At 42.7% G+C, this 16,934-nt stretch overlaps 3 protein-coding genes across 12 annotated transcripts; 2 read left to right on the top strand and 1 right to left on the bottom strand.

Moving 5' to 3' along the window:
- The first annotated feature begins 60 nt into the window (after positions 1–60).
- On the top strand, positions 61–15,498 carry lrrc59 (leucine rich repeat containing 59). Of its 6 annotated transcripts, none has more exons than XR_008693249.1 (16): positions 61–159; positions 6,407–6,591; positions 6,714–6,776; positions 7,023–7,085; positions 7,358–7,411; positions 7,671–7,828; positions 7,949–7,993; positions 8,074–8,183; positions 8,516–8,685; positions 8,805–8,965; positions 9,322–9,532; positions 9,610–9,771; positions 9,885–9,955; positions 10,034–11,992; positions 12,108–12,218; positions 12,553–12,581. XR_008693249.1 is itself a non-coding variant. In XM_029134297.1 (8 exons), exons 2-8 carry the CDS (start codon positions 12,117–12,119, stop codon positions 14,836–14,838), a joined length of 981 nt encoding a protein of 326 aa, XP_028990130.1. In that variant the 5' UTR covers positions 11,839–11,992; positions 12,108–12,116; the 3' UTR covers positions 14,839–15,498. The 6 variants fall into 6 exon arrangements, 3 of the variants coding, with proteins under 3 accessions (XP_028990130.1, XP_028990128.1, XP_028990131.1); XR_008693248.1 differs by having other exon boundaries at positions 63–159; positions 7,349–7,411; XR_008693250.1 differs by lacking the exon at positions 7,023–7,085.
- Positions 1,021–4,984, top strand: LOC114846286 (5-hydroxytryptamine receptor 3A-like). Its single transcript, XM_029135111.3, has 12 exons — positions 1,021–1,230; positions 1,353–1,415; positions 1,662–1,724; positions 1,824–1,981; positions 2,102–2,146; positions 2,229–2,338; positions 2,663–2,832; positions 2,942–3,102; positions 3,459–3,669; positions 3,747–3,908; positions 4,060–4,130; positions 4,220–4,984. Exons 1-12 carry the CDS (start codon positions 1,191–1,193, stop codon positions 4,454–4,456), a joined length of 1,491 nt encoding a protein of 496 aa, XP_028990944.3. The 5' UTR covers positions 1,021–1,190; the 3' UTR covers positions 4,457–4,984.
- Positions 13,472–16,917, bottom strand: nat9 (N-acetyltransferase 9 (GCN5-related, putative)). Of its 5 annotated transcripts, XR_003783928.3 has the most exons (7): positions 16,748–16,917; positions 16,314–16,642; positions 16,176–16,235; positions 15,963–16,057; positions 15,613–15,809; positions 14,953–14,983; positions 13,907–14,881 (listed from the first exon to the last, which is right to left on the bottom strand). XR_003783928.3 is itself a non-coding variant. In XM_041068672.2 (6 exons), the coding sequence occupies exons 1-5, from the start codon at positions 16,822–16,824 to the stop codon at positions 15,660–15,662; spliced, it is 711 nt and encodes a 236-aa protein (XP_040924606.1). In that variant the 5' UTR covers positions 16,825–16,917; the 3' UTR covers positions 13,472–13,619; positions 15,613–15,659. The 5 variants fall into 5 exon arrangements, 4 of the variants coding, with proteins under 4 accessions (XP_040924606.1, XP_028990160.1, XP_028990162.1 ...); XM_041068672.2 differs by lacking the exons at positions 13,907–14,881; positions 14,953–14,983 and adding an exon at positions 13,472–13,619; XM_029134327.3 differs by having other exon boundaries at positions 13,907–14,983.
- Between the last annotated feature and the right edge of the window lie 17 nt (positions 16,918–16,934).

Here is a 16,934-nt window from a genome sequence, read left to right as displayed (position 1 = left end):
TAGATCGGGTTTGTGCTGCAGACAGGACACGTCGCACTGCCGTTGAGGTTTATTGCTGCAGACGTGCTGATACCTACTCTGGCACAGCAGGGGGCGCTGGAGCCACTGCAACGCCTCCAACACGGGAGGCGGCGGCTGCAGCAGGTGAGGCTTCGCCAGGTAAATCTGCGTGTAAAAGGCATATAGTTCAGTTCGAGCCTTTGTGTTTTAAACCGCATTTGGTCAAATTAATATAACACTACACTCTATTGTACTGCCAGTGGAATGTCGTAGTGTGGATACAGTCAATAAACCTGAGCTAAAGTGGCTAGTTCGCTAGCTTGTGGGCTAACGTTAGCCCCGCGCTAACGTTAGCATTGAGCTAGTGTTAGCACCGACCTAAGGCCAGTCTGGTTTTATGTGGTTACTTAGCGCTGATCATTCCCCGTATAGTGTTTTTTTCTTTCCAGGTTCTGAGGCTAAAGCAGACCGTTCAACTCCAGGCCTGTTTTCTGGCGTCTTCCAGATAATGGCATGTTTCTTTTTACTGGGGTTTGTGTTTAATGCGCCTAAAATACAGTTACAGTGTATAGAGCTGTAGCCCGTACTCTGCTGTTTAATCTGATGTTAAGCATGTCTTTATTCAGTCAAAGGGAGGGATGACGGCTAATAGGTTCATGTGCTCCTCAAGCTGCAACATTGAAACTAAAAATAGATTATATTAGCATTTAGCATATTAGCATGTTATAGCATAAAAATGTGTCATTGTTTTAAAAATAGACCATAGCTGTTCATGAGTAGGAGTACATTGACATTTATAAAGCATAATTTAACTGTTAGTTTTAAAAATGTTTTGACTTATTAGAGGTTTTTGTATATTATAACATATACATATTATACAAACAGGCCAACAGCAACAGAAGGTGTCACTTTCTTAACATTTGTCTATAATATCACAGTGTGAGTTTGTCATTATGTTTTCTAATGATTCCCAAGCCACATTGTTGCTGTTATTGTTTATCTTCATCTGCTTTTGGTTTGACAGGATTGATCCTCCTTTAGAAAAACTGGTGTCGGGTTCCTGGCGTTGGTGCATTAAGTGGGTTTTCATGTTTGCCCTGCCCTCGTTGATTCAAAAGCAAACATCTGAGTAGAGCAGCAAACATTTCACACCGAACAGAGAAGACGCGGCTGATTGACCTCTGGCTGTGATGATGCTCGCTGGTTTCCTCTTCCTGCTCCTCCTCACAGGTAAGACTCATGTGTCTGTAGCACACACACTGTGACACAGAGGACAAATGCAAACAAGCATTAATGAATAAATACAATTCTCTACAATAGATTGACATTAATGACAGTACTTGTTCTTTCAGGTGGGACCACATCTACTACGGAGCAACCAGATCTACAAGCGACCACTGAGGACACAGAGCCAGGTAAAATAGAAGTCACACATTAGGAGCAGTATTTGTGTTGCTGTAAAACTAAGCAAAAGTACATGATTTGACAATGTCAGAAAACTCAGTGCGTAGATTATATTTGTTATGTGGCCACTAAAGAACATTAAAATAGATACTATATTTCTTTGAGTAAAAATACATACATTTATAAAAACAAGCAATACTGAGTAAATTTAATTCTCAAAAATGGATTGACATTAATGATGGCACTTCTTCTTTCAGGTGGGACCACATCTACTACAGAGCAACCAGATCTACAAGCGACCACTGAGGACACAGAGCCAGGTAAAATAGAAGTCAATCATCAGGAGCAGTATTTGTGTAGCAGAACCTGCCTGGTTGTATTAAGAGAATCTCAAAGGACGGGTCCTGATGTTCTTGCAGACTTCAAGGATACAAAGAAATGCAGTTATGATGACGTTATAAATCACCTGAAACTGAACCAAACCAACTCATTGCTTACCTTGTCGAGACCTGTTAAAGATTTTATGGATCCTACAATCGTATATATCCAGTTCATTCTTTACGCCATCCTAGACGTGGTAAGTTTTACAAAGTTCATTAAGTACATGTCTTGATTTTAACCTGTAATAACTGAAGTTTAGTTTGTATTTTCTATTAACGCTGAGATATAAGTTGTGTTCTGTGATGTTTGCCCACAGAGAGAATCTGACCAGTCGTTCATTCCTTATGTTTGGATAAGTATGGTGAGACAGCACTTCTGTCATTTGTTCCTTTAGGACAAATCTAATGAACACACATGGTTCATGTCTCTGTTTCTGTGCGTAGGAATGGTCGAATGACCACATTGAATGGGATGAAAAAAGGTTTTGTGGCATTAAACGTATAATAGTTCCTACTGAGCTGCTGTGGAAACCAGATATAACCATTAAAGAGATGTAAGTTTGAATCTCTGAGCTTGTTTTTACATTCAAAGATTTACATCCAGAATTTTCAAATGTGTCTGATGATAGAAGCATTTAAAACCAAATCAAACTGATGTTTATCTTATTGCCTTCACAGTTTTTTAAACCTAAGTCTAATAAACTAAACTAAGATGATATCTGATGTGTTTATGCAGTTTGTGTTTGTTCTAAACAACCAATTTAACACCTGTAAATCAACAGCAACACAGTCAAGCTTAAGCTGAATACGCTTTGTTTTAATGAGATACATTAAAAGGTGTTTTGTGTGTTTGTGTGTCTGTGTTTGTGTTCTCACAGAACAGAAAAGGAGAAAACTCCTCCAAGCCCTTATCTCCTAATTGAAAGTGATGGCTGGGTCAAATATAGGAGCGACCAAGTCCTGATCAGCACCTGTGGGATGCAGGTTTACAAATTCCCCTTTGACACCCAGAGGTGCAACCTGTCCTTCAGGTCCATCATGCACTCTGGTGAGTCTGGACTCTCTTTATGGGCTGCGTTTGCTCTAACAGTTAGTCATCATTGTTGGTTGTTGACCTAAAAACATATCTTACAGTTTAATTTTAAATTCTACTTCAGATGAAGAAATTTCATTTAACACCAACCCCAACATTGCAACGGTCACAGCGTGGTCACATGCGATCATGGCCAACCATTCTGAGTGGCGTCTGCTCAGTATAACACCGAACAAAATAACTGTCAACAACTTTGGACTCAACCACAGTACGATTGTCTATACAGTAAGTATTTATGGACTCAGACGTACATGGAGGAGGTGAGGGCTGTTCTAAAACATATTGTGCTGTTTGATCAGTAGATTATTCTCCAGCTCCCTGGATGTGTAGCACTGAGCTAACGCTAACACTGAAGCTTCCTTTAATCCTAGAGTGTGGAAAAACCCTGAGTGTCATCGTTTAGCCGCTCACAGCTGTTCATGCTTATTTTCTCATTAACCAGATCTTTCCACCTTTGTTTGACTGAATTAAACGCAGGTAGTTTCACATGTATCAGGCTACATGTTGCTGCAGATTAGCTTCATATGCTTTGCAGAGTTCTGCTTCTGTGATCAACCTGACCTGTAAACATCCTGTTACAGATTTCCATGCAGAGAAGACCGGTCCTGTACCTTGTCAGCTTCATACTCCCCGTCGTTTTCTTTCTTTGTCTGGACTTTGCTTCCTTTCTGATCTCAGACACTGGGGGTGAGAAGCTGAGTTTTAAGATCACTGTGCTTCTTGCAATCACTGTGATGCAGCTGATTCTGAATGAAATACTGCCTTCGTCCTCTGACCGGATCCCTCTGATAGGTAGGACTTTACTGCACCAGCTTCCATATGTACTCAGTGAATGGTGACTTGTCCACATTGACATCTTTGTCTTTCAGCTGTGTACTGCATTGGAATCTTCACGATGATGCTGCTCAGCCTCCTGGAGACAATTGTGGTGATGTATCTGCTACAAAAAGACCCTGCAGAACAATTTAATAAGGACGATGAGGACCGAAGCCTGAGTGAGGATTGTACTGATAGACAGAGTGAAAGCAGGGGTGAGATGTGTTCCTTCATTTACCACACAATGTAATAAACACCTCAAGCTTTAAAGGCTCTGTTATGAGTCTTACTCTCCTGTCAGTGGTCAGAGCAAAGTAAAGTAGTTTGAGTTGGCTCTGACTGTTTCTGTGACTTAAACCCTTTCAGTGAGGAATAAATGGACTTTCTGTGTCTGTGATGCTGATGAACCACCAACTCAAGCTCTGCCTGAAAACGAGGTATGAGAGCAGCTGATAGTGTGCAGGTTAACCAGGCCTTTAGAACCATCCATGAACTTGTTAAGTACTAGTCTCTCATCATTTGACAGGGCAGCAGCAACAAGACGGAGGTGTCCCGAACCTTGGAGAAGGTCTCTGATGACCTGAGGAAAATGGAGAAAACCATCAGTCTGTTCAGCAACGGCAGCAAGAAGGAAGGAAGGAAGCTCTACTGGATCAGAGTGACTAAAAGGATCAACAAAGTCTTCTTTGTTTGTTATGTCACAGCAACCGTTGTGTTTCTCATTATCATCTTTACACTGTGGCTCACAGACGACAATGAATGATATAAAACGGTGACTGACTCTTAAAGTGAAGTCAGTCAGACACTGATGATGCAGCTGGTGCAGTGTGTTAGTTTGTACAGCGTGTTGTAGCGTTACTCTGAACTCATATCAACCATTTTATTAATCTTCTGTGGTTTCTTAATTCATTCTCTGGTGTATTAGTTATTACTACATGTTGTTTGTAAAACACTGTTTATCAGAATGTGGACAAAATAATGTGTAATAAGTATTTGTAAAGGTTTTACACACACGACTGAAAAGGGACGATTCCAACGTTTAATGCCCTCAGCCGTGTTCTGGACACGCGCATGTTAGTCTGTGAGCCTGCAGCGTCCTGAACGGGACGTGTCCTTCTCTACTCTTACGTGTTCAACTTGTCAACACAGCTGCACTATTGTAACCAAGCTGCAAACAGTTGTGTGACCACAGACCGAATGTGTTCATGAAGACGTTCTCTGGCACCAGTCGTGGTAGAAAATAAAGAACCAAATTTAAATGTACTCATATCATTAAATACAAATAAACTGAAGTGAAAGTTCAAATTCTTCTGGAAATGCTGTTTTTAATGAGGAAGTACATTAAAGGTTCACACTAATAATGAATCAGGGTTGATGCTCAGTGGATGGTGAATGTCTACTGGGAACGTCTGACTCAGTGATTAGAGAAACGGGACCAAAGAGGTCTTAGAGGCTCATTTGACTGAGGTGGTCCAACGTGTCCCGTGGACGCGCAGAGATGAACGGCATGTTTTTAGTGTTTGTCCTTTTAAAACGTTGGTGGAGACCCAACGTCCAGGTGACGTTGTCTCAAGGTCTTAGGGTTCTGGCTCCTTCCTGGTGAAGTAGTCGTGTTCCCCTGTTTTGTATTTAGTCTCCGGTTCAGCAGTGACTGGGTCGTACCTTTGTGTCCAGAGCTTAGTCCTGTGCAGGAATGTTTCTGTCGGCCTCTGGTGGCAGAGTCTTCTTGTCTATGTCCTTCTAACGCTCCGTCTCAGGATGTTCTCTCCTTTTTCTGGGCTGTGGAGCAGCGTTGTTGTAGCCACATGTCTGGAGACTCGTCTGTCTTCCTTCTCATTGACTTTAGAGGTAGTGAATGTTCTGTGCTCTGTGGTTCAGGGTCCTACATGTGCTGTAGTGGGTGATGTGATTATACACTATGCACTACAGCTGCAGAGGTGATGAAGATGCTGGAGGTCCAGGCTTGAACAGACCACATAAAAGCAGTGGACAGCAACATCATGTTCCCCAGAGAACCACAGAATGTCCTCCTGGGCTGTGCAGCAAACAAAGGGAATGATGGCAGACCAGAAATACAGACCTGCAGGAACCCCCACACTGAGCAGAGCCTACTGTGTGAATGCAGTGAATGGGATCTGGGACCTTTACATGGGTCTCATCACGCTCATGCTCGTCTGAGGCAGGAGGCGTTTTGTCTTGTGTTGGAACTGCTCCACTGTGAAGCAGCTCTTCTGTCCAGGAAAACCATGCAGGATGGAGATAACTCAGCTTTTACACCAGAACCCTGTTTGATGTTTGTCCTCTACAACCACCGAGGCTGAAGCTACAGTCAAAGCTGTGATACAAGCAGTATATTTAAATGCCACTGGATTATTTTTGATCATAGATCATAATTCATACGGATCATGCAAAGGAGTGATAGGACGTGTATACAGTCTATTGTTAACTTACTGATCAGCTCAGTGGCTTTTCCTCACAAGAGTTGAGGCTCATGGGCAGGTTCACCCTGAACAGGTCACATGTCCATCAGAGGCCACATGGAGACACAAACAACCACTCATTCTCACGTTTCAAGACTTTCTCTGTGTTTTCTCTATAATATCGCAGTGTGAGCTGGTACTTGTGGTTTTTAATGGTTCTCAAGCACTTTGTTGCTGTTATTGTTTTTCTTCATCTGCTTTTGGTTTGATGGAATTGATCCTCCCTCACACAGACCGGTGTCGGGTTCCTGGCGTTGGTGCATTAAGTGGGTTTTCATGTTTGCCCTGCCCTCGTTGATTCAAAAGCAAACATCTGAGTAGAGCAGCAAACATTTCAGACCGAACAGAGACGACGCGGCTGATTGACCTCTGGCTGTGATGATGCTCGCTGGTTTCCTCTTCCTGCTCCTCCTCACAGGTAAGACTCATGTGTCTGTAGCACACACACTGTGACACAGAGGACAAATGCAAACAAGCATTAATGAATAAAGTTGATTCTCAACAATGGATTGACATTAATGATGGCACTTGTTCTTTCAGGTGGGAGCACATCTAATACGGAGCAACCAGATCTACAAGCGACCACTGAGGACACAGAGCCAGGTAAAATAGAAGTCACACATTAGGAGAAGTATTTGTATTGCTGTAAAACTAAGCAAAAGTACATGATTTGACAATGTCAGAAAACTCAGTGCGTAGATTATATTTGTTATGTAGCCACTAAAGAACATTAAAATAGATACTATATTTCTTAGAGTAAAAATACATACATTTATAAAAACAAGCAATACTGAGTAAATTTAATTCTCAAAAATGGATTGACATTAATGATGGCACTTGTTCTTTCAGGTGGGACCACATCTACTACAGAGCAACCCGATCTTCAAGCGACCACTGAGGACACAGAGCCAGGTAAAATAGAAGTCACACATTAGGAGAAGTATTTGTGTTTCTGTAAAACTAAGCAAAAGTACATTAAACTAGTTGACACTGATTTGACAATGGCAGAAAAATAGTGTATAGATTATATTTGTTATGTGGCCACTGAAGAAAATTGAAATAGATACTTGAGTAAAAATACATACATTTATAAAAACAAGCAATAATTACTAAATCCAATTCTCAAAAATTGGACCAACATGTAAACAGTGTGCAACTTTTGAATTTATGATCAGTTCTTTTAGGTGGGAGCACATCTACCACGAAGCAACCGGAGGCCACTGAGAAAACAAAAACAGGTAAAATGCAAGTCACACATATAAGAATACGAATGCCTTTATTAGTCCCACAGCTGGGAAATTGCACCTTACAACAGCAAGAGGACAGAAAACAGCGACATCATACAAATACATCCATAAACAGAGCAAATGTGGTTAACAGGTCTGATTGTAGAGTCTGACAGCAGCAGGAAAGGTCTCAAAAGGTTTTAAAAATGTAATATCTTTTATTTTTTACTTTTAAATAATCTCGTGTGGACATGTCTCAATATTCATGCAGACTCTGAGGAAGAAGTGGATTGCAGTTATCAAGCTGTTATAAATCACCTGAAACTGAACCAAACCAACTCATTGTTTACTGTGACGAGACCTGTTAAACATTTTAAGGATCTTACAGTCGTATATGTCCAGTTCATTCTTTACGCCATCCTAGACGTGGTAAGTTTTACAAAGTTCATTAAGTACATGTCTTCATTTTAACCTGTAATAACTGAAGTTTAGTTTGTATTTTCTATTAACGCTGAGATATAAGTTGTGTTCTGTGATGTTTGCCCACAGAGAGAATCTGACCAGTCGTTCATTCCTTATGTTTGGATAAGTATGGTGAGACAGCACCTCTGTCATTTGTTTCTTTAGGACAAATCTAATGAACACACATGGTTCATGTCTCTGTTTCTGTGTAGGAATGGATGAATGACCACATTGAATGGGAACCAGACAACTTTTGTGGCATTAAACGTATAATAGTTCCTACTGAGCTGCTGTGGAAACCAGATATATTCATTAAAGAGATGTAAGTTTGAATCTCTGAGCTTGTTTTTACATTCAAAGATTTACATCCAGAATTTTCAAATGTGTCTGATGATAGAATGTGATGAAGCATTTAAAAACCAAATCAAACTGATTTTTATCTTATTGCCTTCACAGGTTGAATTTAAACCTAAGTTTAATGAACTAAACTAAGATGATATCTGATGTGTTTATGCAGTTTGTGTTTGTTCTAAACAACCAGTTTATCACCTGTAAATCAAAAGTCAAGCTTAAACTGAATACTGTTTGTTTCAATGAGATACATTAAATGTTGTTTTTGTGTGTGTTTGTGTTTGTGTGTTTGTGTTCTCACAGAACAGAAAAGGAGAAAACTCCTCCAAGCCCTTATCTCATCATTGAAAGTGATGGCTGGGTCAAATATAGGAGCGACCAAGTCCTGATCAGCACCTGTGGGATGCAGCTTTACAAATTCCCCTTTGACACCCAGAGGTGCAACCTGTCCTTCAGGTCCATCGTGCACTCTGGTGAGTCTGGATTCTCAATATGGGCTGCGTTTGCTCTAACGTCATTGTCATCATTGTCATCATTGTTGGTTGTTGACCTAATAACAAATCTTACAGTTTAATTTTAAATTCTACTTCAGATGAAGAAATTTCACTTAACACCAACCCCAACATTGCAACGGTCACAGCGTGGTCACATGCGATCATGGCCAACCATTCTGAGTGGCGTCTGCTCAGTATAACACCGAACCAAATAACTGTCAACAACTTTGGACTCAACCACAGTACGATTGTCTATACAGTAAGTATTTATGGACTCAGACGTACATGGAGGAGGTGAGGGCTGTTCTAAAACATATTGTGCTGTTTGATCAGTAGATTATTCTCCAGCTCCCTGGATGTGTAGCACTGAGCTAACGCTAACACTGAAGCTTCCTTTAATCCTAGAGTGTGGAAAAACCCTGAGTGTCATCGTTTAGCCGCTCACAGCTGTTCATGCTTATTTTCTCATTAACCAGATCTTTCCACCTTTGTTTGACTGAATTAAACGCAGGTAGTTTCACATGTATCAGGCTACATGTTGCTGCAGATTAGCTTCATATGCTTTGCAGAGTTCTGCTTCTGTGATCAACCTGACCTGTAAACATCCTGTTACAGATTTCCATGCAGAGAAGACCGGTCCTGTACCTTGTCAGCTTCATACTCCCCGTCGTTTTCTTTCTTTGTCTGGACTTTGCCTCCTTTCTGATCTCAGACACTGGGGGTGAGAAGCTGAGTTTTAAGATCACTGTGCTTCTTGCAATCACTCTGATGCAGCTGATTCTGAATGAAATCCTGCCTTCACCCACAGACCGGATCCCTCTGATAGGTAGGACTTCACTGCACCAGCTTCTATATGTACTCAGTGATTGGTGACTTGTCCACATTGACATTATTGTCTTTCAGCTGTGTATTGCATTGGAATCTTCATGATGATGCTGCTCAGCCTCCTGGAGACTCTTTTAGTGATGTGTCTGCTACAAAAAGACCCTGCAGAACAATGTAATAAGGACGATGAGGACCGAAGCCTGAGTGAGGATTGTACTGATAGACAGAGTGAAAGCAGGGGTGAGATGTTTTCCTCTTTGCTTTCCTCTTTGCTTACTCTCCTGTCAGTGGTCAGAGCAAAGTAAAGCAGTTTGAGTTGGGTCTGACTGTTTGTGTGACTTAAACCCTTTCAGTGAGGAATAAATGGACTTTCTGTGTCTGCGATGCTGATGAACCACCAACTCAAGCTCTGCCTGAAAACGAGGTATGAGAGCAGCTGATAGTGTGCAGGTTAACCAGGCCTTTAGAACCATCCATGAACTAGTCTCTCATCATTTGACAGGGCAGCAGCAACAAGACGGAGGTGTCCCGAACCTTGGAGAAGGTCTCTGATGACCTGAGGAAAATGGAGAAAACCATCAGTCTGTTCAGCAACGGCAGCAAGAAGGAAGGAAGGAAGCTCTACTGGATCAGAGTGACTAAAAGGATCAACAAAGTCTTCTTTGTTTGTTATGTCACAGCAACCGTTTTGTTTCTCATCTTTATCTTTAAACTGTGGCTCACAGACGACAATGAATGATATAAAACGGTGACTGACTCTTAAAGTGAAGTCAGTCAGACACTGATGATGCAGCTGGTGCAGTGTGTTAGTTTGTACAGCGTGTTGTAGCTTTACTCTGAACTCATATCAACCATGCAATTAATCTTTTCTTGTGAAATCAACCTCTTTGTAGGACAGAGTCTCGTGATCAAATTTAACGTACGTTTTTAAATTAATTTGACACAGACTTAAAAAAGCGCCTTGTGATATTTAATTACATGGTTTTGCTGATTCTGAACATGGCTGATGTGCTGACTACGCTAAAAGAACATGATTCAAAGTGATGTGGCACCACAATCAGTAACAAAGATTCCACTTCACCAAGTAATTCAACCACAGGAGACTGATTTTTTATTGTTTTACACAATCTATAACTACACAGTCAAGATTTAAAAAACTTTAATAATCCCAGAGGGAAATTATTTTGCACACTTTGATTGCTGTCACTGTTACAGGTACACACAAGAAGGAAGGAAGATTAAAAATATGAATGCTAAGTCTAATTACTGTTGTCCAATTATATCAAATTAATAGCTAAAGTTTTATTATACATGTTATTGCATGGATGGAGATCACCCCTTACAGAGAGATGAGGAGTTGTACAGACTGATGGCACCCGTAGGAAGGATCTCCGGTGGCGTTCTGTGGAGCATCTAATACTGATCAGCTGTGGCTGAAGGTGCTCCTCTGTCCAGCACACTGTGTGGGGGTGGAGGTGTCGTCTATAGAGAGGAGTTGGACCAGCATCCTCCTCTCAGCTACAGCATGTAGGGGGTCCAGCTCTACCCCAGAACAGAACCAGCCCTCCTGATCACTTTGTCCAGTCTGTTACTGTCTGCTACATTCTTTATATATACTTCAAGCAGTGTTTAGATCATTTATCCAATACTAAAACATTACTGTAAATGAAATAAACGGAAAAGACAACCCGTTCCTTTCCTTCCTGTCACGAGGGTCACACAAATCTATAAAGTACTGTATATCGTGTGACCTTTACAGTCATCAGACTGCAGCAAATCAACACACATGATTCTACATTTATAACGTGGTTTCATTCTTCTATTTATCTCTCAGTTTACCTATGTTTTCTAATGTGAGTAAAACATCTCTTGATTCCAATCTCTATTTGAGAGTTGGACAAACACTGCAACTGCTCAGAGTGATTGAAGGATGCTCCACATGGTTTTATCAACATGTGTGTCTGGTTGTACTCCTGCTGACTGCAAATGGAGAACACATGTTGGTGAAACAGAAGCTCTTGTGGTCGATTAGATCAGTCAGTACTAAAGTCCTGGCTGCTCCTTTTGTGACTGTAACTACCACATATTGATTGTGACTGTGTTTAAAATAATGTTAAAAATCAGTTTTAGCTGGAACTAGTTTCAATAACTGAAATGGAAGAAAGACAATATTGTTATGTCGTCATTAATAAGTCGCTGTGTATGTTTCGTTGTTTCGCTCTTTAAAGCGGACTCTAATGGTGAAGACCTCTTGCAGTTCCTCGCTGCGCCGCTGCGCCGCCTCCTCCCGCGCTGCAGGTGGCGCTGTTCGTTCCCGTGTGACGTCGCTGACGTTCAATCAGTGACGTGGATTTTCATTGAGGCAGTCGACGCTGCCAGACACGCAGGCTGTTCAACACGTCTGAGTTTTCCACACGCGTTTGTTCTGCTTGGTTCTTTTTGTCACGGTTTGTTACAGAAGGTGAGTGAAGCACGTAATAGTGTGAACGGGAGTCTGTCAGTCAAAGCACCGCTAGCTGATGTTACACTGGAAATGCTCTGATTTCAGCATTTATGTAACTAGACTGTTTTCTCAGAGTCCCACGATGAGTAAAAACAGCAAAGTGTTGAACCTGAAGGATAAAATCAACGGTAACGAGGTGGACCTGAGCCTGTGCAACCTGACCGAGGTTCCAGTCAAGGAGCTGGTGAGTCGATCCCGTCAGCTGGTCCCAGTTCAGTCCCTGCGCTGATCTCCAGCTCTACGCCACGTTCATCCACCTCTAAAACACGCCATACGCTTCTATAACGTGACGCTTCATTATGGGTGGTGAATGAGTGGTGTAATGTCTACTTTGGTAAAAATAAGTTCAGTTTACGAACATTATCACACTTTTTGATGCTTTGAGCTTGGTTTAAAGGCTCATGTAACTTCAAATACAGGACTTTCAGCTGCGTTGCAATGTTGTTTTCACTTCTGCAAATAATGTGCATAATTCTTCCAGTACTTGAATCACTAATGCTGGGGTTTTGTCCTGTCAGGCTGCGTTTCCCAAAGCAACCGTCGTGGACTTGTCATGTAACAACATTTCTTCACTTCCGGTGAGTACAAATATCAGCTTACTGCACCAGAACCTCCTTGTCATCCCATAAACTATATAAATAAATGTAACGTTTACCTGTGGACCCTGAGCCTTCTACCTGTAGAATGTTACTACCTTCTGCCCCAGGAGGTAAAAGTATCCAAACTAGGTTAAAACTGCTCATGTTCATCGCATACTTTATTTGAATTAAATAGTTATTTTTATCCAAGTCAAAGATCTGATGACCTACATTTGTGTTTAAATCTTTGGAGGCAACTTGATCACTGTATATCTACAACTAACATTGTATTCTAATTATTCTTAAGAAATGCAGTCATTTGAACATCATTTCTGTTTTCTGACCTTCCTTGCTGCAGCCAGAGTTCTGCAACCTGTCTCACCTGGTGAAAGTGGACCTGAGTAAAAACCAGCTGACCTGTTTGCCAGATGACCTGGGTAGCCTTGTGAACCTTCAGCATCTGGACCTTTACAACAACAAGCTGCATGTACTGCCTGTCAGCTTCTCTCAGCTCAGAGTGAGTGTCAGGCACAAGTATACATACACGCACATACGCTTTTGTCAGTTGTGAATAAAAGTGAGAATTAAGGAATTTTAAAGCCCTTTGATACACTTACTGTACCAGATCTTTTTTTATTGATACCACTATTAAAAGCCCTTCTGGTGTTTTTGTTACCCCCACTGGGCATTTTATTATCTACAACTTTAAAATCTATCGCAGGTGGTGTTAATTTTAGCTGGTAGTAGCTGTTGGCTTCATATCGGCTGCTTGTGTCTGTGGCTTTATGCTTTTTAACCACACAAGAAGTGGTGTGTTGCCTCATCCATTGTGAGCACACAAATGAAAAGAGAACAGTGTTTCTCAATTTTAGTTATTTACTCACAGCAATAGCAATGGTTCTGACTGTTTATTTTTTTTTGTTCTTTGTATTTTCCCTTTAGAGTCTGAAGTGGTTGGATCTGAAGGATAACCCTCTGGAGCCTGGTCTGGCCAAGGCAGCCGGAGACTGTTTGGACGAGAAGCAGTGTAAACAATGTGCCACCAAGGTGAAAGCAGTAGAGTGATCCATGACTCAGTCTAAATGTGTTTTAAATACAAGTATCGAAAAGCTCAAGTTGTTATTTGTCAGGTTTTGCAGCACATGAGAGCCATCCAGGAAGAGGCTGATCGTGCGCGAGAGAAACGCCTGTTGAGAGAAAAGGGTTGGTTTCTGTTTGATTGATAGATTTAAATATAAAACATCAATGATTTAATGATTAAAGGTTTCAGGTTTTCAGTAAAAAAAAGACCACATTTCATCATGTTTGAAGTCTACTTTACTTTACACTGTATAAATCAGACATTGCTAAAGTACAGAGACCCCCAACCTAAATACTTTTACCTTTTTAATAGCAAATTTTACCATAGTAGTATATATGTATACATATATACTATGTATGTACAGTATTTTTATAAAATAAATGTTAGGTGAAAATCCATCAATATTGCCAGAAGATGATTATCAAGATTTAAGTTTGAATCTCACATTTGTGGCCAGAGAGTGTGAATAGCCTAAAGTACAATAGTAATAGTAACAATGTCCTACAATGAACAAATATTAGTATTTCTGTATGTCTTCAACACTTCTTCCTTTGTTTAGAACTGGAGAGAAAGAAGGAGGCAAAGCAGAAGGAGCGGGAGGCCCGAGAGAAGGAGGCGCGTAAACGGGAGAAGGCGGAGGAAAAGGAGAAGAGGAGGAAAGAGTACAATGCTCAGATGGCGGCTTTGGCTGCACAGGAACAACAACAACAACAGAAGAAGAAGAGTGAGGAAAAGAAGAAAAAGAACGGGCAGCCAGCAGGTGGGTTACGTCCATTCAACAGGAATGGATGCACAGTCAATTGGTTCCTTAAGGGTTTGTAACGTTCTATGAGTGTAACGTCCTCCACCTCCTAACGACAGCAGATAAAAAGGCCGCGGTGAAAGTGGCACCTAAACCTCAGCGTTCTGTCGTGGGCCTGATGCTCAGACTCCTCCTCCTGCTGCTGCTGGGGCTCGTCGCCGTTGCTGCTGCCTGTCGACTGACCGACCTGCAGAGAGAAGCCGTGTGTGCGCCCGTCAACGCCGCGGTGGACGACGGCCTCGTCTGGGCCAAAGAGCAGGAGGTCGTGGTGAGACAGCTGGTGCACGACCTGTCGTCTGCGGTGAAGGACTTCCTTGAATCCGCACAAACATCCAAGAACTGAACTGCCTCGCTCAACACCAGCGCTGCAGGTTTTCCATTCTCGCCTGTGAATCCTGGGATTTTTAATATGCTGAAATTGTGAATCTAAAGATGAGTGAGTCTCCACGTCTCTCACCTGGTTTGTGGTGCTGGACAGTGAAGAGTCTCTACAGACAGAGGAAGTGACATGGACAGATGTGGTAAAGTCTTAAATTCCTATGGAATTGTTGTCGCTCTGATCTTTCTCTTTCTTGTCGTATCCTCTTTGTACCACAGCCTAAAAAAGGAAAGTCATCGACCATGTTTTGCATTTGACCTGCTTTGTGCTACAGCGAAGCCTCCACATGTGCAGCTCACATCAGTGAAACCATCAGAATCTCTCAGCAACTAGAGCCCAAATGATGCCGAGTGGATTTTATACGGTCACGGAAGCTAAAGTAGAAACTCATAACTAACAAACCACAAATACCAAAGATCAGTGGAATTGACCACCAGATTATTGGTGACACTTGACTAATAAATTGTTTCAAAATAGTAATTCTTGATGTCTTCAGGATATTGGGCTCTAATATATAGTTTTTTTTTTTCATTGACATCCATAAAGTCTGAAACTTGGCTGAAGTTGTTTTAATTACTATTTAATTGTGAGGCTTTCAATTAAATGACCAACCATCAAACAGTCCTTCTATTGCATTTTACTCATTTATATCATAGATATTGTCAGTATAATTAAGATATTTCTTTACCAGGATGGAGCTGAATGTTCCCTAAACTGCAGGCGTTTGTTTCTATTCACCTGAACAATGATCTGCTTCCCGGCTGCACTCTGCAGGTCCCCGTGCTTCAGTGTGACACCAGCTCTGTCCTGTTGCTGCGCGTCTGTCTGTAATCCCTCTCCTTCACGTAGCACATGTCGTCCAGCAGCTTCGACCCAACGGACCCGTCCACCGTCAGCTCCAGCGTCACCTCTCTGAACACCCTGCACACAGACGCCTGTGGGCGGCGCCGATGAGTCAGCTGAGACGTCCTGACCCCTGCTCCACCCACCGCTGGAGGCCCGGGTCCGACCCGGCTGACTGGACCCGGCTGCTCAGCAGGGGAGGGGGCAGCGGCAGGCGGAACACAATGACAGCCCAGTGTCATTACCTCCTGGAAGTGCAGCTTCTTGAACATGCTGATGCTGACGTCGTTGTCCAACCCGATCTTTGCTTGAAACTTCTTGATGCCAAGTTTGGTAACACCTGACGGAAGGAAACGCACCAATCAGCATCAGACGAACCCCCGCTCCTCCAACCTTGGGTTTCTTAAGACCTTCACAGGTGTAGAATCGTCCGACAGACTGAAGGAAAAGGCGTTTACCGTAGCACATCATCATGCGGGTCACCTCCTTCCCGACGCCTCTGCCTCTGTAACTGGGCTCTGATGGAGAAAACGGGACAGAGGTCTGTGTGTGACGCGCTGATCCTGGAGGTTTGCGCCGCTGAGCGTGAGCCTCACCCGCTATCATGACCTCCAGCTCGGCCAAGGTCGGGTCCGTGGGGTCAGTCAGGAAGAGGTTGACGTCTCCCACCATGCACTGCTCGTCCTCTGCACCGGAGGCGGCCCACTGCTGCTTGTCCAGGATGATGAAGGTGCACTCTGCAGAATGAAACACATCCATGAAATAGAACCACCCGAACCGCGCGGTTCCGTGTGCACGCGCAGATGTGGCCTCACTGTCCTCGTCGTCCCTCCAGCTCTTCTGCATGCTGTACTCCTGATCCAGGGTCAGCGGCTCTGACGCCGTCAGCTGCTGCAGCTCGGGAGACTTCATCCACTCGTGGTACCTGACAGCAGACGGGCGTTACTCCATGAAGCTCCATGAAACGCACCCTGACTGCACGTTTACGCCACGCAGATGCTGTCACGTGTCTAACAGCTGTTGACGCTACCTGGGCACGTGTTCTGCGTTGTACGGAACCAGCGCGACTTTATTTCCCTCCAGCAACGTGTTCTCGTTGATCCTCATGGTGCCGAACCGCAGGCGAGGGTTCGGTGCGTCCACTATTACTTTCGAAGCGGCATCGAGGCGTACTTTGATGACGTAGGCGATGACGCCTGACTCTTCGCCAGCGAGCC

This window comes from Betta splendens, chromosome 19 (genome assembly GCF_900634795.4).
Source record: "Betta splendens chromosome 19, fBetSpl5.4, whole genome shotgun sequence".
Lineage (NCBI taxonomy): Eukaryota > Metazoa > Chordata > Actinopteri > Anabantiformes > Osphronemidae > Betta > Betta splendens.
Note: the sequence above shows the minus strand (reverse complement) of the source record. Positions and strands in the feature narration are given on the sequence as shown.

What these genes read in the sequence shown, in the direction of transcription:
- LOC114846286 (XM_029135111.3), top strand. Translation starts at nt 1,191, where the DNA reads ATGATGCTCGCTGGTTTCCTCTTCCTGCTCCTCCTCACAG. An exon ending in CAGGTCCATCATGCACTCTG is followed by an intron (nt 2,833 to 2,941) that starts GTGAGTCTGGAC and finishes ATTCTACTTCAG; the next exon opens with ATGAAGAAATTTCATTTAAC. An exon ending in AAGCTCTGCCTGAAAACGAG is followed by an intron (nt 4,131 to 4,219) that starts GTATGAGAGCAG and finishes ATCATTTGACAG; the next exon opens with GGCAGCAGCAACAAGACGGA.
- nat9 (XM_041068672.2), bottom strand. Translation starts at nt 16,824, where the DNA reads ATGAGGATCAACGAGAACACGTTGCTGGAGGGAAATAAAGTCGCGCTG. An exon ending in GCTGGAGGTCATGATAGCGG is followed by an intron (nt 16,236 to 16,313) that starts GTGAGGCTCACG and finishes TTTCTCCATCAG; the next exon opens with AGCCCAGTTACAGAGGCAGA. An exon ending in CCGCATGATGATGTGCTACG is followed by an intron (nt 16,058 to 16,175) that starts GTAAACGCCTTT and finishes TCCTTCCGTCAG; the next exon opens with GTGTTACCAAACTTGGCATC.
- lrrc59 (XM_029134295.1), top strand. Translation starts at nt 12,117, where the DNA reads ATGAGTAAAAACAGCAAAGTGTTGAACCTGAAGGATAAAATCAACGGT. An exon ending in GTAAACAATGTGCCACCAAG is followed by an intron (nt 13,660 to 13,742) that starts GTGAAAGCAGTA and finishes GTTATTTGTCAG; the next exon opens with GTTTTGCAGCACATGAGAGC. An exon ending in AAAGAACGGGCAGCCAGCAG is followed by an intron (nt 14,454 to 14,554) that starts GTGGGTTACGTC and finishes TCCTAACGACAG; the next exon opens with CAGATAAAAAGGCCGCGGTG.